The sequence below is a fragment of the Microchirus variegatus genome, assembly GCF_963457635.1.
Source record: "Microchirus variegatus genome assembly, chromosome: 1".
Lineage (NCBI taxonomy): Eukaryota > Metazoa > Chordata > Actinopteri > Pleuronectiformes > Soleidae > Microchirus > Microchirus variegatus.
This window is the reverse complement of record NC_139802.1, coordinates 33128347-33151581: the sequence shown is the minus strand read 5'-3', so window position 1 is coordinate 33151581 and position 23235 is coordinate 33128347. Positions and strand designations below refer to the sequence as shown.

The 23235-nt window shown below is 41.0% G+C and overlaps 2 protein-coding genes across 2 annotated transcripts in view; one reads left to right on the top strand and one right to left on the bottom strand.

Annotated features, from left to right (window-relative positions):
• The window catches only part of LOC310944722 (receptor tyrosine-protein kinase erbB-4-like), a 277925-nt gene extending 267796 nt beyond the window's left edge, over positions 1-10129 (bottom strand). The window contains exon 1 of the mRNA XM_083910530.1: positions 9842-10129. Within this exon, the coding sequence (XP_083766656.1) occupies positions 9842-9905 (64 nt within the window). The 5' untranslated portion in view covers positions 9906-10129. The remainder of the gene's footprint in view (positions 1-9841) is intronic.
• A 2031-nt stretch (positions 10130-12160) lies between these two features.
• On the top strand, positions 12161-22954 carry LOC310937407 (receptor activity-modifying protein 1-like). Its single transcript, XM_083901669.1, has 3 exons — positions 12161-12408; positions 14361-14499; positions 17751-22954. The coding sequence occupies exons 1-3, from the start codon at positions 12354-12356 to the stop codon at positions 18004-18006; spliced, it is 450 nt and encodes a 149-aa protein (XP_083757795.1). The 5' UTR covers positions 12161-12353; the 3' UTR covers positions 18007-22954.
• The last annotated feature ends 281 nt before the right edge of the window (positions 22955-23235 follow it).

The window sequence follows — 23235 nt, the reverse complement described above, 5'->3', positions numbered from 1 at the left end:
TATGACGGCAATGTGCCTGCTAGAGCCTGCAAATGATCACAAACACAAGTTTTGTTTTACTTTTTTTTAAGGTGGACCTTTAAGGTGGATCCAAGGAAATACTACTAAACCAAGCTATCTGAACAGGGCTGTTTTGGCAGAGTGATTGAACTGCTGTGGAGCTTCATCCTTATGGTATTTTGACCAAAGCATGTCACAGACATGTTCATTAGGACACCAGGGAACTAGGTTAACTTGAAAAAATAGGGTATAATATGCCCCCTTTAAATGGGACAAAGCTACAAAGTGCAGTCAAACATGCCATGGACTAGTACTGGTAGCAAGAAGCCAACCTATATTTAAAAAAAAAATCTAACTTTATTCCATATCTCAAGGTAATTTAGATTCATTTGAAAGTACCAAACTAAAACAAGCAGACACATACTGCTACTAATCTATACATTTCTAGTGATGGATGTGTTTTGCATAGGTTTAATTATGCTCTCCCTTCTCGGTCCATAATAGAGTAGAAGAAAAAAGGGGAAAATATGAGAAATGTGCTGTATTTTTTACTGTTATTAACGTAATTATTTGAGCAAATAACAGTCTTTCGCAGTCACAATAAAACAAACAAACAGAAAAACTCCCACAGGAACCGACAAGTGTCAAGAACATAATCACAAACTACATATGCACGGCCACATCGACAATCACACTTGGCAACGTAGTCGACTCTTTTCGTTGCTCTGCCCTCAACAAACAAAACACACAGCAGGTTTCCCCCGTGTTTGGAACACAGTTTTAATCTTGTAGAATTAGCTGTGAACATGACTCCGAGGCGAGGAACACGATGCTCCGGCGGATCCCGCAAGCTCGATTGTTTTTAAACACTGTTGTTGCAACATGTGACTGATATTACATTTTAATCCTCGCAAATGATGTCTTTCTCCGTCATGACAACTGGAGAGAGAGAGAGAGAAAAGGACAACAATAATCTCTTGTTTTTTTTTCTCTCTTTTCGTGTTGCGGGCAAATATTCAGGGAAAGAATTAAAGGGGGGGGAGCTTGATAGACACTGAGGCACACATGGCTGAGCAGAGAGTATCAATGTCACACACACACACACACACACACACAGTGCCAGACAGATTAAGGCTCTGATTAAGGCTGGTGTTGCATGAAAGTCTTGGAACAGTAAATATCCTTAATTTGTAGTGTAATTAAACAGATTAGCTGCTGTGAATATCTTAACGGGGATTAGCTCGCACACATACACACAATGCACCAGGCGGTGACTGCACCCACACACACAGAGCGAGAGAGTAAACTCATTAAAACATTCATAACGTGGATTTTTTTTTTTATGACAAAAAATGCAAATGTGATGCAGAAGAGTTCCGTGTGAGAGAGGGAGAGGTAGACACACTGACAGGTCGTGGTTAACCTGCAGGATGAACACAAGCGAGGAAGAGAAGAGGATTAGACACCAGTCGTCATCTCTCCTTTCAAAGACTCCCATTAAAATACACGTCTTTATCAAGGGAACAGAGCACAACAAACTCCACACTGTGATTCTGGGACACAGAAGACTCGTAAAGATGGAGTCAGTGGCGCTTGATCCTGCATAAGCTAAAAGAAGAGCTGCCAATCAAAGGGAGTTGAATACTCCTCTACCTCCTGCAGTGGCATGGGGCCTGAGCACAGCACTGCCAATGTGACTCTAATGCCAAAACATGTACAAATAAAACATCCAAAATGATATGTGTAAATATATGAGGCGCCGCATAGGCCATAATTCAATAATTGTGTATGTGAGAGGTAAAATTGTGTATGTGAGAGCCAAAAATAGTGTATGTGAGAGCCAAACATAGTGAATGTGAGAGGCAAAATAGTGCACGTGAGAGGTAAAATTTGAAAAAAGGAATTATGGCCTACATGGGCCCCCATATAAATATATACATACTAGGCATATCACCATTAGATAATGTAGTTAATCCCTACGGGAATTATATAAAAAGCAAAAATATTTCACTCCCGTGGTTGCTCGGCAGCTGAGACTCTATTGACTGCAATGCTTGGTAGACGGCAGTAGGTGGCGCCACATGCCAAAACATGATTTCAAAACATAAACATGCAAAATATTTTTGTTAATGCAAATATTTTGGCTGTACTGTTGTTGTTGGTGAGTTCAGTTTGTTATATGAACATTATTCCTGAGTCTCTGTGACATGTTAGGAGGATTTTATGGCCAGTTGATTTAGATTTATTACATAATGCACCTTTAACAACTTCACTGAACCAATATAATAATATTTAATACGGTGCAAAAAAGTTACCCTCATTTATTTGAGCATTTATTTCATCATACATGAAGAGTTCTGATAGCTGCCAATCTAATGTACGGTAAGTGATAATCATCTTCAAGCTAAGATGCATGTGTCAGCATCTTTGATTTAAACTTGGTGAAACCCCCTGTACATGCCCATAGTGACAGATACACGCGTGTAAGCATGTTAACGACAGTTGGAGTGGTCAACAACATGTTGTCCCTGAAATAAATTGGTTGTTGTAATTAAAGACACGGGGGGGGGGGGGGCTCTCTACCACCCCCCCATCATTCTCCGTCCATAACATGCAGCCTTGTACACACGGCTAATGAAAGAGGAAGGAAGGAAGGTAGAGGGAGAGCGAAGGACAAGTGGGAGGGAATAAAAAGCTGAGTAAAGAGGAAAGAAAAGCAGGGGCAGGGAAATAAAACAGATACACAATGAGAGATGTTAATGGATGAAGACACGGGGAGTGTGTGTGTGTGTGTGTGTGTGTGTGTGTGTGTGTGTGTGTGTGTGTGTGTGTGTGTGTGTGTGTGTGTGTGTGTGTGTGTGGCAAGGGGAGAAGCAGAGATAAGGCAGAAGTGTAGGAGAGGAGGAAAAGAGCTAATAAAACAAATGTCAAAATAAAAAAAAGGAGAAAAGAAAGCTTCTTAAGTAAGAAGAGAAACTCTGAAGTGGTGTCACTGCTGGGCAGGATCACTCTGTGTGTGTGTGTGTGTGTGTGTGTGTGTGTGTGTGTGTGTGTGTGTGTGTGTGTGTGTGTGTGTGTGTGTGTGTGTGTGTGTGTGTGTGTGTGTGTGTGTGTGTGTGTGTGTGTGGAGGAAGCCACTCTGACGCAGGATGGAGGCATTTGTCTCTGAGTGGAATTACAAGTGGCAGCCTGAACAAACCCTCCAGTGGTCTAGAAGAAACAGAAGAGGCGGGGTGGGGGGTATGTGTGGGGGGGTTAGTCCTCCATCTTTCCTGTCCTTTGTTTCCCTGGGTCAAACGGTGTGTATGAGAGAGAAAGAGAGAGAGTTGAACCTCATTGCTGAGGTTTAAAGGTTTGGTTAATGTTAGGGTTAGGTACTAAGTGGTTACAGTAAAGGTCAGGGATAAGGTTAAATGACTGAAAGTCAATGCAGCGTCACGACCAGAATAGCTGCTTCAAATGATGTGCAGTGTTCACAGTAAATGCCTGTGCACGCACGGTCGGGATGCATCATTGTGTTTCCTGTGTGTGTGCGAGCAAGAGCTCAGTCCTCCTGAAAGGAGACATCTGTGCCAGGCCCAACTGGCCAATCCAACGAACACTCGGAGCTGGCACCGGACGCCGCGGCACAACTGAGAGCCAACCCTGCTCATCATTAGGCTGAAAAAATAAATGGCATGGGGGCTCAAAAGTCTGCCAAACACAGCGCCAGGGAGCAAGAAGCTCCGGGGATGACAGGGATGTGGCACCCTGAACCTTTTTCGGTTGTGCTCAGAATTATTAAAAGTTGGTTCCATTTTAGTTTATTTTGTGATTTGAGTCCCGCAATATTTACTGCTGTAATAACATCATTTAAAAATCATTTAAAGTGCTTGAAAATACTGACAAACTCACACATCGGTCCCCCTTAGTAACCCGGAGGACAGTACTTAAAGGTGCCATATGTAAGAATGTGGCCAAAAACGGTTACTACATTCAAATTCAAAATACAGAGGTCTTTTAGGTTTCGTTTTCTAACGTAACTGGCAACCTGTTATTGCTCGGCAGCTGAGACTCTAGTGACTGCAATGATTGGTAGACGGTGGAAGTTGGCGCCACATGCCAATTATGATTTCAAAACAAAAACATGATTTGCAGTCTGCAAAATATTTTTTTTAATGCAAATATTTTGGCTGTACTGTTGTTCAGTATGTTATATGAACATTATTCCTGAGTCTCTGACATATTAGGAGGATTTTATGGCCAGTTGCTTTATATTTATTACATAATGCACCTTTAATAATACCAATAGGTGTCAGTATTGTTTGTAACTCTGCTGTGTTTGTGTTTGTTACTAAAAAGCAGAACGAAAGCACCACACAGTCATATACACTATTAAAATAATTTTTTGTGTGTGTTTCAGGTTGTTGTTCACAAAACACTGGCTAACTGTCGTAAGGCTAATTTAGCTAGCTAGACTGGCCACATTAGCAGTGTAGTCTTGCAGTATGTACAGATTATTACACATATTTGCATTATCGGCGAATAAGCCCCAGGTTTCTTGATGTTTAATGCTTACTTGGTTCGTTGGTACATTATAGTTAGACTATGCTGCTGAAAACAGGAAGTCAGCTCAGTGTTGCTAGCAGCAGACAACAGCCAGCGCTAGGCTAAAACTGTTTATGTAATGTTTATCACATTATAAATATTGCCAAAAAAGGTTATCGCAATAAATCAGTCTGTATTGTTAAATATTCAAATAAATATCAGATGATTAAGAATTAATTTTTTTCCCGGGGGTTTCTTTTATGGACAGAAAACAATGTTTCTTGCATCTGAGGAAACGTAATATCAAAGTAATATCATGTGTTCTACCTCAAAGTTTGTTTGTGCACTGCATACTTTGAACATTTGCTTTTATTGTGATTGAGGAAAGTTACATCTCAATATACAGTATATTATTATTCAAATATTGCTCTTCTTTGCAGTGACTGAACGAGGCGTCCCTTATTCAACAATTGCCACAATAACAGAGGCCAAGAAAGGGCTGCTGTTCTTCTCACAAGCCTTGGACATTTTCCTTCCCATGCTGTGCAGTTGTGATTCCGCCTGTGAATATTCAGTTTGTTTGTAAACTCAAAGAACAGAGCTGGTGTGTGCGTGCGGCGAAAACAAATAAATAAAAAAATGTTGCCTCAAGACGTCTCCGCATCATTGTTGAATGCCTGGGAATGGAGTAGGAGACGAAACGTTTTTTGTTTTTTTTCTTTCAACCCCCAGAGGAAACAGTGTCCTCTTTGTTTGTCCCGTGCAGATAATAATCTTAGTGCTGATTCAGTACCATGAGAGGTGGTGTAACTGCTGTCTCAGGCCTTAGAAAAGCGTTCCATCACCCCCACGCGTCACATAGTCATTTGTAAAAGGCTTCCCTTTGAGCCCCCGGAGACTGTCCGGCTATGACAGAGGAAGCAAATAACAGCCCACACCTCAATGTCACCCTCGCTCAAGTGCAATTATTTGCCTTATGTGCGAGCCATATTTCACTCGCCATATTTCACTCGCCACATCCTCCTTGCTTTGTCAAGATGCCGGGTAAATGCACGGACTGGACGACGTCAACTCATCAGAGAATATTTTTTGACTAATGTCCAACGGAGGCCTGCTGGCACGGGGCAAAAACCCTGGCAGATATCAAGTGATGATAGCAATGTTGACTCATTTAGTGCAAGATTGAATTCCTTCACCAGCACCACCTCCACCCCCTCATCGCTCATGCTGTCACATAAAGGGTTCGCAATTGAGACTGATGCTATCAGAAATGGCTTAATTAGCTTGTAATAAATTCTCATTTCCGCCCGTGCCCTGGCCAGATTTGTGCGTGTGTGCCAACTGATGAAGGCTTAGTAATTTCATACTGGCATTCAGTGGGTTTCCTCTCTTCTGCTGCCTCTCCTCCCCCTCCCCTATTCTCCCCTGGTCATTTCACAGGAGAGCGCGTCTGTAAATGTCACCCAAACACACACACACACACACACACACACACACACACACACACACACACACGTGGGAATGCAGCATTTGTCACACACACTGCGATTAAAATGTTTAAGCGATGAAATGACTTGAATGAGCTTTGTTTAACAGTGAGATCTTGTGTTTGGGCCCAAATCAAAAGCTGAGACATGGAATCAGTTGTTCAAAGGAATCCTCCAGGAATAGGAAATAAATCCGATGCCATATTTCTGGACATACGCCACATACTGACGACACATCTCCGCTTGTTTGCATCACCTTCAACATAAACTTCAATGCTCCCAAATTTGAAATGTTAACCCTTAGAACACAGAGCATTTCGGCTGCTTTTTACACTTCTATGTTAAAACATATAAGAATGTGCAGGAATATCTTATATGTGTTGTTTTTTTTCAGCACAATCTAGATTTTCTTTAATTTCACCAACTATATAAACACAACTGAGCAAAAAGTCATTTAAATCTGAAAAAAAAAAAGTGAAATTCGGAAATTGTGTCAAAGTTCAAAGTTCGCTTGGCTCGTTTTTACGAGCAAAAATAAAATGAAAAGAGTCTATTTTGTGACATTTGCACAATTACCGCTACTGCAGCATAAAAAAATGACATAAAATGAATCAGAACGTTGTCTCAACAACACATAAGACAAAAAAGCCTGAAAATATGACTTATAAAGGCCCCAGGATGTCCACCAGAAGCTGTGTTTTTCACCATGAATTGGTTAAAGGGTTAACAAGCACAATGAATCACTGAACACAAAACCTTTGCACAAATGCTTCAAAAATGAGGATTTATTTATGTCTCTCTGGCTTGAATAAACATGGGACTTTGGGTTTTAAACTGATGGTGGGCATAAATTCATAGAGTCATCATGTTTGTGAGGTTTTGTCAAAATGATGGAATAAGGAAATAATGGCCACATGAGTCAATGATGACAATAATCGTCAGTTGCCACCGTAACCCGGGAGATTCCACGGACTGAAAGCAGCTTGATCAATAGGTCCTGCCATTAGATCTTACTCTGGAGGAGATGAAGTGATGGCCTCACAGTTCCAGAAGCATGGGGTTCTGCTTCATGATCAAACCTGCCTGACAAGCCAAGAATCAACATTGATCTTGGTTGCAGTAACCGCTAAACCAGACATGAAAGAGGGGCAGAAGATCCTGAAGTGCTGAAACAGTTTTGTTGGTGGGTGATTTTCAAACTAAAATGAAGATTAATAACGACTTGCCAAAGGGCAGTGCCTCTGCACAAACACATTTAGATCCCCTCACACTGCCAACGTTTCGGCGAGGACGGAGCCGAACATCAATCAAAGTCGCTCACGGTGGTGTGAACGTTTCCATGCTTGGCACACACACACACACGTGTGCTCAGGCTTTTACTGTACCCCTGTGCAACAACACACACACAAACGCACCTACACACACACAGTTTAGCGTTCACAGCTCGCTGGCAGGAGAGCTGCAGACATTAGTCTCGCGGCAAGAGCTGACAGACAGCGAACATCTCCAGCCTTGACTCGCTTCAGCCTGATATTCAGTCGCCTCGCAAATGACTGATAGGTGGCGTTTCTGCGGCTGCGGCACAGAGGTGGGCTGTGAGTGGAGCAAAAAAAGAGAGAGACCAAAGAGTCGGCAGCCAGGGTCACACACAAATATCACCTCTGTCTACAACTTCCCAGGAGGCATAGCTCAGATTCTTGGACAGAATTAGCATCACAAATATCTCGGATGTGAGCGTATGCATGGAGAATAAATGAGCCGACTTAGCGAGGAGGGTGTCACTTTTCTCCTCCATTCATCCTGCCTGTCACCTATCCGTCTGTGCATGCATCCACTCCTGGATAAACGGCTGCATCCAGTGCAGCGTGTTTATACACCAAGTATGAGTTGTACATATAGTGCAAATCAGCCAATCACATGGCAGCAAGTCAAAGCATTTAGACATGTAGATATGGTCAATATGAGGTGCTGAAGTTCAAACTGGGAAGGCGATTTTTTTTGGAATCCGAGGATTTCAGACTGCTGAAATGATCTACTGGGAGTTTTACACACAGCCGAGCATCTCTAGATTATACAGAGGAATTATCCAAAAACGGATGGAATATCAAGAGAGCAGCAGAGGTCTGAGGAGAAGGAACAGGCGACAGAACGGCAACATTGACTCAAATAACCACCGAACCAGGTCAAAACCACTGCATCTCAGGAGAAGAAGAAGAAGCGTAAAGTCAGATACCATTCAAACTGCTTCACTAAGCACAGGCTGTACAGAAAGACATGCAGTGATTATATAAGAAGAAGAAGAAAAAAAGGCCCCTATTATAAAATAAATATTGTACCATTATCAGCAACTACTATAGTTTGGGCTGGAAGCTCAGGCCAGGAAACGCTATCACGATTCAACCTTATCAAATCAGTCCAAGTTTCACAATCAATGTCGGACCAATAAAGAATAAAGAAACCAGTTTATTGTGGACTTTATCTATGGACTTACTCCCGCTATCTGTAAATATGTGTGCTCCTCCAGTTCCAACTTAGATACAAGCCCCCCCCCCCAAGAGATGGAGCCAAATCTCGACCTGTGTCCTTGAAGTTGGAAACAGAAGCATCCTGGAATCTCATTTGTGCCTGCGAGGTGGTTGGACGACGGCCAGGTTCCCCTCTGAACATCAATCCGCAGAAACCCCCTCCCGTGTTCCCCCACTTCCTTATGGTGCAGCCGTTTCCTATTTGTTTTTTGTTTGTTTGTTTGTTTGTTAGTTGACCAGTAGCTGAATCCCCTTTGGCAAACCGTCATTACATCAATAAGAAGATTCTAGCATCCTCAGCCTAAAGTGAGAGTGCAGATACTCCAAAAAGCACATCAATGATCAAAAAACTGAGTGTAAAAGTTGAAAACAATTAATAAAAAAATAAGAATAGCACAAATTCCTCAACAGCCAGAGCCTGGCACAATTATGTGCTTGAATAAACAGCCAGTAAGACTTTCTGCTTGATGATGGGAAATGTCACACGCATAGGATATCAACAAATATCCTACAGGGAAGCCACAAGGAGAACTACACACAGCGCTGTGCAGCTCATAAATAAAAATATCATTAACTTGGACTGGAAAGTGAGTTTACAAGCTGTTATAGAAATATTGCAAGGACATTAAAGTGATTTTCGTCCAGGGGTTGACACCAGGGGGTCTAATGATGAGAGCGAGATGTTTTCTCACCGCCTGTATCACCCCCGACATCTAAATTATTTACACACACACACACAGTGAGAAATAAAGATTGTTCCGCTGCTACAGAATGACTCAAGTCATATGAATTAGCGCAAATAGGTCCATCATTGTCCGCTTATGGGGATTAAATTAAAACGGTGGAGGATTCATTCAAATTTAGGCTGCAACAGTGGGGATATCGATTTATTTCAGTGGATTATTTCACAAAGACATGTTGGATAGTACTTTTTTTGGTGAATCTGGTGAGATTCCATGTAAAAGCAGAGTCAGATGGGAGATAAAGAGTATTTGGAGAGGTTTTTACGCAGCGCCTGACACGCTCCTACAAGCGGCTCAATGTCACAGTTTCACAGCTGCTGCTGCTGGTGGTGGTTGTCAGCTGTGGATGTGAAGTTCTGTCAAGTTTGCAGCATTTGACGCAGCCGCCACAGCCACAATTGTCCACGATCATTCCACAGCAAACAGTTGCAGAGTGTGGAATCACTACTGATCTGACAGCGCGTGCATGTGGAGACCACAGAGAGGGGAATGGGGAGGGAGAGGGGGGTGTGGGGGGGTCACTTCACCCCGACTTCAACCAAAGTGCAGCGACACTTACCTGATTGTGCCGCACTCGATCCGACCAACAGCAGCGTGGCGAAGACGTACGCGGGGAACTTCATCTTTGAAAAGGAAGGAGGAAAAAAAAGCAGGGGGGGCTTGCTTGTCTTGTTTACTCCCAGAACTCACATGTCCAATTAAGATATCCTTCTGAATCACACGCACATACAAATAAAAAATAAAAAATAATGATAACAAAAGAAATAAACACGTCGGAGTCCTCTCGGCTTCTTCTGCGCCTTGGAGAGCTTTTTACGCACCGCGCGGTGTTTGTTGTTGTGTTTGTTTATCGGTTCCCGGAGCAGCGCTTAGGTTCGCTTTCCACCGCGGACACTCACTGCCATTTACTCCTTTCTCACACACACACATTCTCTGCCACAGCGCCGGTGGCTTGGGGGGGAGGAGAGAGGGAGGGAGTATGAGTGCGCGTGTGTTTGGGATGGAGCGAGGAGGAGGAGGAGGAGGGGGAGCGCTCTGCGCACGCCTCTTTAGTGTGACTGACGCTTCATTCAACCTATTAATGTGGCCATCCAGTAGATTTGGAGATTTTTTGGGGGGGTTCTAAACTCACTCATCAACCTATCTCCTTTCCTGATTGGCCATTGTCAGCTGCTGATACACCTGTCACGCGCAGGTTTGGTTTAGGCTTCCCACGGTAAGAAGTAAAGTCCATAATGTAACCGACCTGAATCACAACAGGAGTTTAAACCATGAAGATAAGATAAGGTAAGATAAGGTATGGTAAAATAAGACAAATTAGATGTACTTTTAGAAGGAATTCAAACTGACAAAGCAGCACAAATGCAATAAAATAAGAAATAAATAAGATACACATCTATTAAAAGTAGCCTACTATATATGAAACAATTACTCGATTAATCAATTATTAACCGATTACTAAATTAATTGTCAAAAAAAGAGATGATTTTCACATAAATATGAACTAAAACTTTTGGGGGAATTCTGCAAATATTATATAAGGGGACCAAAAATAAATGGCCTGTGACCCATCTGTGGGCCCCCGACCCAGTCTTTGGGAACCACTGTTACAGACAGTAAAACTGGTGCAGTTTATGTGCAGTTTTTAAATTGATTTAAGCGTTGTAGACATTTCACAAACGCACACAATTGCCTTTTTATATTTCATACATAAAAGCTGATGAACTAAATTGTTTTGAGTGTTGTTGTGTTTTTCTTTCTTTAATAAAATATAAAAAATAAAAGTGAATAAAGTGTCCGGAGTCTGCACAGCCTGTAAACTTTGTGACGACACTAGTTTAAGTGGGTTTGAACGTCCAAGGCTGCACATCTGAGGCCTCGCTGTACCTGGACTAATGTGAGCTATTTATGGACACACGAGGACAAATGGATATTGATTTGCGATGCATGTTAAAGTGAAAAGTGAAGCATAACTCTTGACATGTTTTACTCCCCACGGTCCTGACAGCAAGGCGCAGAGACAGTGGTGCCAAACAGGAGGCTTATTTAGTGTACTCTGCTGTCCTCTAGGGGATCTTTATGAGAATGACTATAAAATAACAGTCACCATTCCATTGAAGTCCCATGCAGATAAAAACTGAACAATCATCACACGTGTTTCAACAGAAAGTCACATCATTCCACCTTAAACTGCACCGAAATTAACTTAAAGATGTGTCCGAAAACATACGACATACTGTATAAATGTTGGCGCACAGACACTAGAGAGCAGCACAAGGCAGAACAGCCACTTAAATACAGTAGTATTAACTCAAACTCTCTTCACATACACGGAAAAAACATCCAGCGTAGATCATTCTAGAGCTGCATTCCTGTTTTTAACCAAGAAAAATACCCAGCGTGGACAATAAAAGACCATTTAATTGATTTGATATAAATAACTTCACTTTAATGGTGTGATTTGTTCCTCTTATTCTTATACTTTTAGCTCCAGTTTCCTGGAATAACTTACAAAAAGGAGCTTAAACTGTCACCGCTGATCACTTTCAAGGGAGATTTCAAATCACTTTTGAAATTATTTAGGAAAGGTCACCTGTGGTCAATAAAGGTGTAAGAGTTTATGATTCTTAATATCCTACCTTTTCTTTTATTCTCTTTATCTTTAATTGTGTTTTTATGTCTTTAACAGTGTATCTTGAATATTTATCCCCATATATGTTTCTGATGAGGCCTTTGACCTTGTGATTAATGATTCCCATGCTTCATTTTCACTGTACTTATTTTTGGGGTGTGACTTTGTTTTGCCCTCTGTGAGCAGCAGCAGCAGTGGGACAAGGGGATCAGATGACAGGCGGAGCTGCTGTGATTTTAGGGCCGCTTGGAGTGGACAACGCATGGAGGGTGCTGCACGGTGGAAGGTCAAGGGGCTCAGATTCAGCTCTGCTTGTTGTGGTTGAATATAGTCGTCGACTCGGTCTTGAGCGCTGTGGAAAGGAAGAATGGTGCGTGAGCAGCTGAACCACAGAGAGTGAGTGGTGGTGGTGGTGTTGTTGTTGTCGTTGGTGGCCGGCATGGCTCTGGGGATCAGCGTCCTCCTCAAAGCAGGACTTGTGTTGCTGACCGCGGGTGAGTTTTTTTTCAGGAACTTCTTCTTTCAGGACACATGATGCAGCCACCGGAGTCCTTTCTGAAGATTGTTTCTGTTGTTGTTTTGTTATCGTCCAATTTTTCTGTTCACTCAGCTGTTAAATGCACCAACAAACAACTTTTTCTTTCACAATTAAGTTATGCAGCATCTATATAAGCAAAATGTTCTCATATAATGAAACGTTTACTCACAATTGCTGTTATCTAAATCTTAATTCATGCCGTAATAGAGGTAGAATAAGGTTATGAAGAATAAAGTGTTAAAAACGTGCTTAATGACTACTAATAAAAGGCTAGTATGCGACTTATATATGTTAGTAAGCACCTAGTTAATGGTGAATATGTGTTCCCTAATAATAATAATAATAATAATAATAATAGGCAACTGCAGTGTTTCCTAAACATTTTATTGGACGAACCATTTATAAAGGCAAAAAAATGATTGTGTCACTGAATAAAATTACTAATAAAATTTTACTGCTATGCCTTTGACACCTATTATTTTGAGTATCTAGAACAAGTTTTCCATGAATCAAGGAATCACAATTTCAATTAAGCCACTCATTAAAAACAGGGAAAGACTAAAAATGTACCATTAAAGTCCACTATTCGCCGTTATGATCAGGTATAGCACAGAATAGAATTATAAAATTGCATGACAATATGCTTCTTATACAGCTAAAGGCTGCCTTGTTTCTCCACCAGCCAGAGCAGACAAACACGTCCCTCCCTGGGAACAGAATGAGGATATAATGTTAAAACTAGTAGTATTGAAAGGCAGCTCTCTCATTATCACAAGTTTTTTACAGTCTGTAAATATTAGTGTCCTAGAGAGGCAGACAGAAGTCTCAGTCGCAGTTTTCTACTCGACAAAAGGAACGTGACTGTGTATATCGAGGCTTGCAGCCAAGTCTGCAGGCAGCTTGAATGTCAGATTTCTGCCACCAACTGTTGCCAACAGACGTACACAGAGACAGGTGTGTTAACAGACACCGCCAGCAGGGGCCACAACCATTTTTTCCACATTCTTCCCGTGGTTGCAGCTCATTTTTAAAGCCTGTTGTGGAAATTCTCTGCTGCTGGTGAAGAATGAAATAGAAACTTCTGTCAGCTGACAAGGTTTTATTTTCTTAGCAGAGAAAAGGTCAATCTACACACAAGTGTGCGTAGCTGGAGAAAGACCCAGAGCATAGTGAGCCTGAAGCATTTATGAATCCCTTTCAGATCTCTTTGTCTGGGAAGGGGTCTGACCCTCCAGGCCGTGCTTTCACACCCCTTTGTCTACAGCAGGGCCGACTCTCCACCGAGGTATCCTGCAGATGTTGAAGTTAGGTGCGTGAGTTGGGTCTATCCATCCATCCATCCATTATCTACCGATTTATCCCCTACCGCACCGTGCTGTGCCTATATCAGCTGACATTGGACGATAGGCGGGGTACACCCTGGACAGTTCGCCAGTCCATCGCAGGGCCACATGTTGGGTCTAGCCATCCTAATTTGAATACACAAAAAGGACCTGGTATCTTGTGTTGGAAAAGCCTCCGGACCCAGCCGAGCCACAGCGAACAGCTGGTCCTTATCAGGCCGCAACAGGCCACAGGCTTCACCAGCACAGACTTAAGCTCCCTCTCCTACTGTACCTCACAGTGGTTTCACATTCAGCCTCAGAGTCCTGTGGGAGGAGCACAGCGGGCCTGCCTCCATGTTAAGACACTGATTACGTGCATGTCTGAGGTAAACAAATGGGATTGGAACTCAAATTAGAGAAAGTAACAGTATAATAGGGAAGGAAAGGTTCTACAGGGATAAACTGTGCCAGCACACAACAAACTCCTAATCATCTGGAATTAAACATCATCTTTGAACAATGATGCAAAGTTTCTCCTCGTCACTCATCGCAGCCTCTCCTTGTTCTCTCTTGCTTTCTATAGCTCAAGTTCTTCCTCTAGTGTCCGCTTGCAACCGGGGCTTCTACGAGGGGATGATCAATGATTTCTGCTTGGCCAAGTTCAAACTGGACATGGGAGGACTGGACCAAGGCCTGTGGTGCAGCTGGACGGACACAATGGAGTGAGTTTAGAGACAGACATGCAGAAAGATAGAAGATACAAAAAAGATAGACGATAAAGGAGGAGAAAAGGTTTCCAGAGGAAGAATACTACAGCAAAAAAACAAAAAAAATCAGGGAAACTAACTCTTTCATTAATCTCATTCACCTTTAAATTGTATATGCAAACTTTAATAACTTGACAGTTGCACTTACTTATAATAAACAATACTGCATACAGCTTTAAGGGCCTATATTATGTATAATATATGTAAATTAAACATTATGAGTCATCAGAGTTTGAGCAAACTATTGATGAGTGAGCCTCACTATGTATAATAAAGGTATCAGAGTATGAAATTAATCGTTTGACATTTGAAAAGTGACTAAAATTACTTCATAAAAAGAAACAGAATAAAAATATGTAAATGTTAACACCTAAGCCTCAAAATATCTGCCTGGACTTTGTTTTTTGCTTATTTAAAGCATAAAAATGCCAGAAAATGTCCTTTTTAAGTGTTTTTGACCATTTTTTCCAGAATAACTTTCAATATGTAGCAGTTACTGACAGTTTACTGCACGTTAAATTAGTGTATGAACAATTTAAAATGAAGAAAAACTAAAAATTATATTTCATGTGTGAAATTACCATGATAACCGCATATTGGTCTTTTCCGATTGCACAAACTGTTGCGTAATTACGGTAAGGCGTGCAAATGCACGAAAGATGCATGCAGTATACATATTTTTTTTGATATAAATACATGAATACACAGACACATCGCATTTTTTGCTGCATTGTTTTTTTTTTGTTTTTTGTAGCGCAGTTCAGTTCAGTTCACAGAGCTTTATTATCCCTCAAGGGTAAATTAGTTTTCACACTTGGCGGTCCAAAAAAAACAATTAGCAAACACAATAAAACAAGGACAACAACCAAAATTCCACATTCCAAGTCCATAAGAACCATAATGAGAGGCACAGTGAATAATTGTGCAAAAAAGGGTGACGTTTATTCTACACGGAAGAAGAATATAAAGTGTGTAAGTGTTAAGTTATGACTCCAGTAGACAAGGAATGAATTTATCAAGAAGTGGTTTCGTTCACTTTGTGGAAAGATATCTTTTTCTCCTGACCTCACAACTGTATTCACTTTATGGTGTTTTTACCGACCACATCACTTTGTCACAGCCTTTTACTTTAGCTGTCGGATTACTGTATTGTGTGTGTGTCGGTGTGTGTGTGTGTGTGTGTTGGACACAGTGTGTCTTGCAGCAGTTCTTTTCCAAACACTGACAGACAAGCAGGGTGAAAGCATCTCAGAGGCTCGAAGCAGAAGTAACTGTCAAAACTGTGTGATTTCCCTCCTGGCTCTGTGTCCTCTCTTGGTATAACTGCTGTGTGCAGTGTGTGTGTGTGTGTGTGTGTGTGTGTGTGTGTGTGTGTGTGTGTGTGTGTGTGTGTGTGTGTGTGTGTGTGTGTGTGTACATAATATATATAGGGGTTTGCAGTTGCATCACAAAAGTTCAAGTTGCAATGTTTGAGGCCATAGTGAGTCGAGGTCAGTCGGAGGCGGGCGTGCAGCAGATATACGCAGACAGAAAAAGACGAGTGAAGATGATGTTGTATTAAAATAACGTGCTTTGTTTGGTTGTCACACACAACGCAACATAACACACACACACGCGCTGTGATAAATTTAGAAACTGTGGTTTCTGGGTATCAGGCTTGCGTGATCTGGCAACGGCTATCCGGTTCCAAGTTCATCAGCGTCTAAATCCCAAGAGCTGCAGAAGCCGGGTCCAATTAATAATACAGCTGAATACAGCTTGTCCTTGAAAATGAAACTGAACGGGGCACACATTCTAGAGCACTTTATATCAGCTGTGCTGTTTCAGGAGCTTTTTCAGTTATGTTCAGCCGAAAGGTGTAATGCTAGGATTCCCCCGGGGCAGAATATCCTCATGTCAGGTTTAATGACATCCACACATACAGGTCTCATTTCAGCCGCAACTGCACATTTGGCTCAGTATTGTATTTATTTATTTATTTTAACTTTCTTATCGATTTGTATTGTCATTTTAAAATCGACGGACAGAAACAGATAATGTAAAGAAACCAAAGACGTATACGTATGTATTCTGAAAGAAAACTACATCAATAATAAACTAAGCTACGCTATTTTTAACCCTTTAACACCTAAGCCTCAAAATTTACTTAAAGGCGCCATATGTAAGAATGTGGCCAAAAACGGTTACTAAACTCAAATTCAAAATACCGAGGTCTTTTAGGTTTCGTTTTCTCCGCCATTGTAGCTCAGACATAACTGGCAACCCTTGCTAGGCAGCTGAGACTCTACTGACTGCAATGATTGGTAGAGGGCGGTAGGTGGTGCCAAATGTCTAAAATTGATTTCAAAACATAAATCTGTTATTGGTGAGTTCAGTATGTTATATGAATATTATTCCTGAATCTCTGTGACATGTTAGGAGGATTTTATGGCCAGGCTTGAGATTGGTATAGTGCTGGGCGTGTTAACGCGATATCGGCGGTTAACGGCGTCAACATTAACGCATGTTAATGCATGACTACTGACCGGAAAAAGACGCGCGTGGCGTCATGTGAACGTGACTCGGGATTGTTAAAATGAGTCTCTAAAGTAACGCTAAACTTTAAAACACACATACGCCGTACATAGGTACGCTGGTTTGTAGCGCTGCTCTTTGCGTTTGATAAACAGACCCCTCCAGTTCGACTGTAGGCGTGCTAACCCGGTGCTAAAGGAGCTAATGCAGCTAACGGAGCGAACTGGTGAACCTGGTGCCTGGACTCCGGTGTCGCACATAAACATGACGTCATGCTGCGTCTTTTTCCGGTCAGTCGTCATGGAAAGCGTTGTGTGTTAACCTCGTGCCCAACACTAGATTTATTACATAATGCACCTTTAAAAAAATAATACAAGGAATGTCAGCAGTAGAAAGAGAATCTCTCCTGCTGCAGTGTAAAGCTGGAGTGAGGGCGCTGCCACGCTGGTATGCATCTCAGTTTCTCCTGCCCTCTACCGCCTAACACTTATTTTTAGCTTTGCTATGCCCAATGGTAATTCAAAACGTCTTTTCCCTCCCTCCTCTGCCAACAGGAATCCCTTACACTGGTGACTGAACATTTCAGAAAGACACAACAATGTCCTAAAAACTCAATATTAGGACAGAAGAAATAATTTCTCCCACTAAATTTAAGTAATGATCGTTCCCCCTCGCTCTGTCGCCCTCTGCAGGATATACGAGGGAGTGACAAACTGCACCTACCAGGTGGCGCTGAGGATGGACTGCTTCTGGCCCAATCACGTCGTCGACCGCTTTTTCGTGAACATTCACCAGACGTATTTCCACGACTGCGCACTCACCGGGCGGCTCCTCCGCGACCCGCCGGTCAGCATCCTCGCGCCGTTCATCACAGTGCCGGTACTGGTCACGCTGCTCATGACTGCCCTGGTGGTGTGGAGGAGTAAACGCACAGAGGGAGTGTTATAGGACAAGACTGGGATCTTTATGTTGTGTATTTTTTGTGTCAGTGTGAAATATATATAGAGAGAGTGACTTATAACCTTTTTTACAGCACAATCTGATGAAACATTGAACTATATAAAACCACATATGAGCAAAAAGTATTCAAGTGTTTAAAATCGGATTGAAATGTCACAGTTCACTGTTTTTATGAACAAAAAGGAAAGAAAAATTTGGTCAATTTTTGTGACTTCTGCACAATTATCGCTACTTTACATCACTAGTAAAAATGTGAAAATGAATCATTACTTTGACTCAACAGCACGTAAGAAGACGCAGAAAACGCATTTTTTAAAAGCCTAAAAAAGCCTAAAAACCTGACCTATAAACACACACCCCAAGGATGTCCATATATGGAGTTGTGTAATACCATGGGTGCAGCTGCTCTCCACTGGCCTTGAAGAAAATATACGTTATTTCATCGACACACGTGCACATAAGCACGAGAAAGAGACCGGTCATAGTTGACTGTGTATATGGTGTATATGGTGACAAACGTATTATAGTCTTACCCATTCATTTCCTGTGGTAGACTCATTAGTTTTAAAGGTCCCATATTATACCCTATTAACCCAAGTTAAACTAGGTCCTGGTGCCCTAATGAACATGTCTGTGTCATGCTTTAGTCAAAATATCATAAGGATGAAGCACAATAGCAGTTCAATAACTCTGCCAAAACAGCCTTTTTCAGAACGCTCGGTTTTGTGCCTGGTCATTTACATGTGAATGAGACCCAGTTAAACACACACCCACTGCTTCCAGGGGAATGTCGATCTAACTTACTATCCACAGCCATACTGTCACCACTTATCACCTATTGTCATGCACCGTCGTCACAACCCCCGCTCCATATACCCCATAGTAATGTCCGTTTACCCGTTGTTACTGAGGTGGCGTGTATGTAAATTCCCATGCTAGAAAAAGACCCTGAACACACCAGTGTTACTGCGGCTGAAAGTGACGTGTGTGGATCAACAAAACGAGGAGAGAACGTGGAAACACGACAGAAAGGCAGCCTTTGGTTGAGAAGAAATGTAGGACATCTACATCTTTCTGCAGTGCTTTCAAACGCGTGCTCCTCATATCACCGATCCACACACGCCACTCGCTAACCGCAGGCACGTAACTGGTGCGTTCAAGGTGTCCCTCCAGCATAGGAATTTACACACACGATCAACAACAAAGGGCTTGTGAAGCTTGTGGGGAGCTACGGTGGAGCTGTGAAGTACTCTGCCTGGCGGGGTGCCAACATTTACGGTGAAATGTGTTGCTATGTCGTCATTGCGAGAGAGGTTAAAACAATCGCGTGTTTTAGCGCCTATACTTACACAAAGTGGAACCACTAAAACATGACTGAGTCTTTTTTTTTCACATTTTGGGGGCTGGTATGGCCCCCTGAGTCCCAAATATAAGTAAGATTAAAAAGTTGATTTTGCACAATAGGGGACCTTTTAATGAAAGTCCTGATCACCTGATTTAACTTGCTTATAAGTTTGTGTGTAGGAATATAACAGAAATATCCACCAATAAAACAGTGTCGAAGTTTGGCGGGGGGAAATGAAGATGTTCATTGGAGGCCATGCATGTTAATTACCACCTGTTCTTTGTGGCCCTAAACAATCTGCAAAACACATAAATAAGGAGGTGGGGAGAACGACAGTCGGGGAGACAGCAAAGACACGGATAAATGATCGCTATAAATTTGGAGGAGTAATGTGGAAATATGGGAAAAGGAGATAGAGAAAAGAGCCCAGGGGTCGTTCATCATGCACAGGAGTCGTGCTGAAAAACAAGCTGGTTTTATTCTCGTCACAGCTACACTGGCGACGACACACGTGATCGTGAGGCGACTAAACTGTGCTGATTCCGTCTTTTCAACGCGATCGGCACTCGAATCATGTCAAAATACACAAGCGCGTAGCAAGAAAAGATGGGAAAATGAGAGACGGGTGGTTTGTCTTCAGTGCAAATTAATTTCTGCATCAGGTCTGTGGACACAGCCATGACGACTCTGAGCTAATTTATCAAAAACTGCTCAAATATCAATCTAAATCACAGTTTTGCACACCTCTGAAAACAAATTGCTTTTGTTTTTTAGCTCACTTAGTCCCCCGGAAACATCCATCCATTTATTGTTTAACAATTTATAATTAATTAAGGGAAAACTCGGTTAATTTCTGCAAGAATCCATGCAGAAATGCACTTCTTCTTTTCCTGGTCACAAACCAAGAGGTTTCAAGTTAATTATACTGCATTATTTATGTTGTGTTCGCCACATTATGTAAAGAAAAACTGTACATTTATGTTTGTTTGTAGGTGGAAATCCCTACAAACATGAGGAAAAACTATCTTGTGTATATACATTTGATGGTCACGTACAGAATCAGTGTTTATCTGAGGAGAGAACATGATTGAGTGGGAATGCTCCATCTAGTGTTCACTCTGCAGCTCTGCAAGCACATAAGGTTAATGTTAATGAACAAGTCAGACAGCAGTTTTATAATTATTATTATAATACTTATTTAGACTTTGTTTTTCATTTAAACACACTTATGCCCTAACAGTTGACAACAACGTGGGACACCTGCGACGAAATTCATGAATAAACTAAAAAATATGAGTAGAAAAGACAAACACAGGTCAAAGTCTTAGCGGCGACACAGAGCTGAACCGTGTATAAATCTTCCCAAACTGTGATAATAATTAAAACACAATGTAGTACTTTTTTTTAAAACCATGTAAAAGTTATGGCTCAGCACTTCCCTTCCATATATTCCGCTTGCTGGGCTATTCTGTCCTGTCACAGGCACGGGGGGAATTAATGGCGTCTATATTATCAAAGCTGTAAAAAGCCTTCAACAGTTAAGCTTAGTCAAGCAATGTTTGGCTTTTCTGATTAATGCCCAGCACCGTGGCAGCGCTAGGAGATGAATTTCAGCAGTTTTTGATCATTATAAATGGATTTCTGGAGGGGAGGGGGGAGAGATTAGCAGATATAAGTTCAGGCTCAGGGGCAGAAGTTAATGATTAGACCTGTTGATGAGTCTTAAGGTCACTTAATTGTTCCCGAAGACGTGAGGAGGAGGAGGAGAGTCCGTGTCCTGCAATTTCTTGGAGCTGGAGGCCTCCATCACTCCTGGTATAGGTCAAACTCCAAAAACGCAAATATATTTCTTCAAAATGCCACAATTAATAGGTAAGCATGTAGGAAAAAAAAAGGTTACACATAGTGGAATAAGGAGAAATGAAAGGGTATATTTCAGGAATTATATTATATTATATTAGATGTTTTTGAATTCCCTTTCTTAGAGCAGCTGCTATATTATTTACTGTTTATATTTTATTCAGTTTCATTGCATCATAGGAGACTTATGTAAACATTTCTATCATGAATAATTCATATCCTTCTTTTTTTTTTGTTTAATATACTCTAGCTTTTACGTTTGTGTGAATCTTGCTGACTTTTCTATTCGGACTTGAATAAGGTGTCACAAGACCTGATTTCTGATTCTGAATTATATGAGCAGGAAAAAGGATCAGATCATAATAATAATAACAATAAACTTTATTTGTATAGCACCTTTCAAACAAGGATTGCAGCTCAAAGTGCTTCACGATAAAAAGGGAAATACATTTTAAAACGCAAATACAAGAATGAAAATACAACGCAGGGCGGAATGAAATGGAAAAATGTGAAGTAAAAAAAATAAAAACAGAAATAAAATAGGCAAAATGCTACAGAGTCAAGGGGTTAAAACCGCACACAGGGTGGAATAAAGAAAGGCTAGTTGAATAAGTAATAAACAAGTGAAGAGTAATAATATAAAAATATATAGGTTTTAAATATGAATAACACAATAATTAATAGATTAAAAACTGAATATAAAAACATTATTGAGATAATAAAATATACAATATACATATACATATATACACATATACATAAATATATATATACATATGCATACACATATATATATAGACACATATATGCATACATATATACATACATAAATATATATACACACATATATATATATAAAAAACATCACATTGTTTTTTTTAATGGTTTAAATCCTTTGCATAACATAAAAGTGATGTTTCTTCAGTGTTCCATGTGGTTAAAAACTGTTTTTAAACATTTTGAGGAACGATGCGAAGACAAATCAGTGGAAAAATAAATGAAACTGCTTCGTATTAATGCTTCGTTTTCATCCTCTTATGCTCACGTCTGTAAATCCTCCACAGCAGTGCAGGAGCAGGAAAGCACAGGTGTCACTGATGATAACGTGGCAATCGTTTGTTCCATCATTCACACCTGTGCTTCTAAAAAAAATGTCCGCCAATAACAAAACTGTTTTCTGCTCAAATTCCCTAAACAAAAGCATTCTTTTCCTCAATAAAATGCCACTTTATTATGTTTATTTTACTGTAACTGGAAGAAAATGGGTTTTCCAAATCAACTTGTACCTGCTTGCAACTTCCAGCAGATGGCAGTACGTGCATATGAAATACACAGCCATACTTGCAAAACCACATTTGGAACGAATTACAATTCCTCATCAAGAGGATTTGCAATGAGATTTTCAAATACACCTGATTTTGATACATAAACACTTATTAAATCTCATATTTAATATGGTTTTTAGTGGGGGTTTTTTATTCCTTTTTTTCTTGCTCATGTTCACATATTTTTATACATGACTCTGACACTTGCTTTAAAAAAAATACTCCTCTGCTCTCTGCCTTGCTTGTGTGCATAATAGATTCCCATATTACCATATTACAGTTTCCTCTGACACTGGAGATTTATCTTGCATTTATCTTGTATAAATGTGTATACAGTGTGTGGCCGTGGGCTGCAGAAACTTAATTGCCCTTCTGGGTTTAATTAAGTTTTCTGTATCTGCTGTACTTCAGGTTTTTTCATGTGAGTGTATGAGGAGAAAAAGAAAATGTGACTAATAAGTTATAGTTTATGTACAATTATGATGTTGATTTACACATTTTAATTGTGATAAAGCACTGGAATTTTGTGTTAGGCAAATTATTTTCAATCCTGAACCTTAGTGGCCCGGGTGTCCGCTTCGTATTTTCCGCTCAATCAACAAGCATTGATCCTTCCCACTCACCTGATCAATAGCTATTGTCAGATATGGTTTGCAATAGGGTTGTGTCAACAAAGGGAGGGGGGCT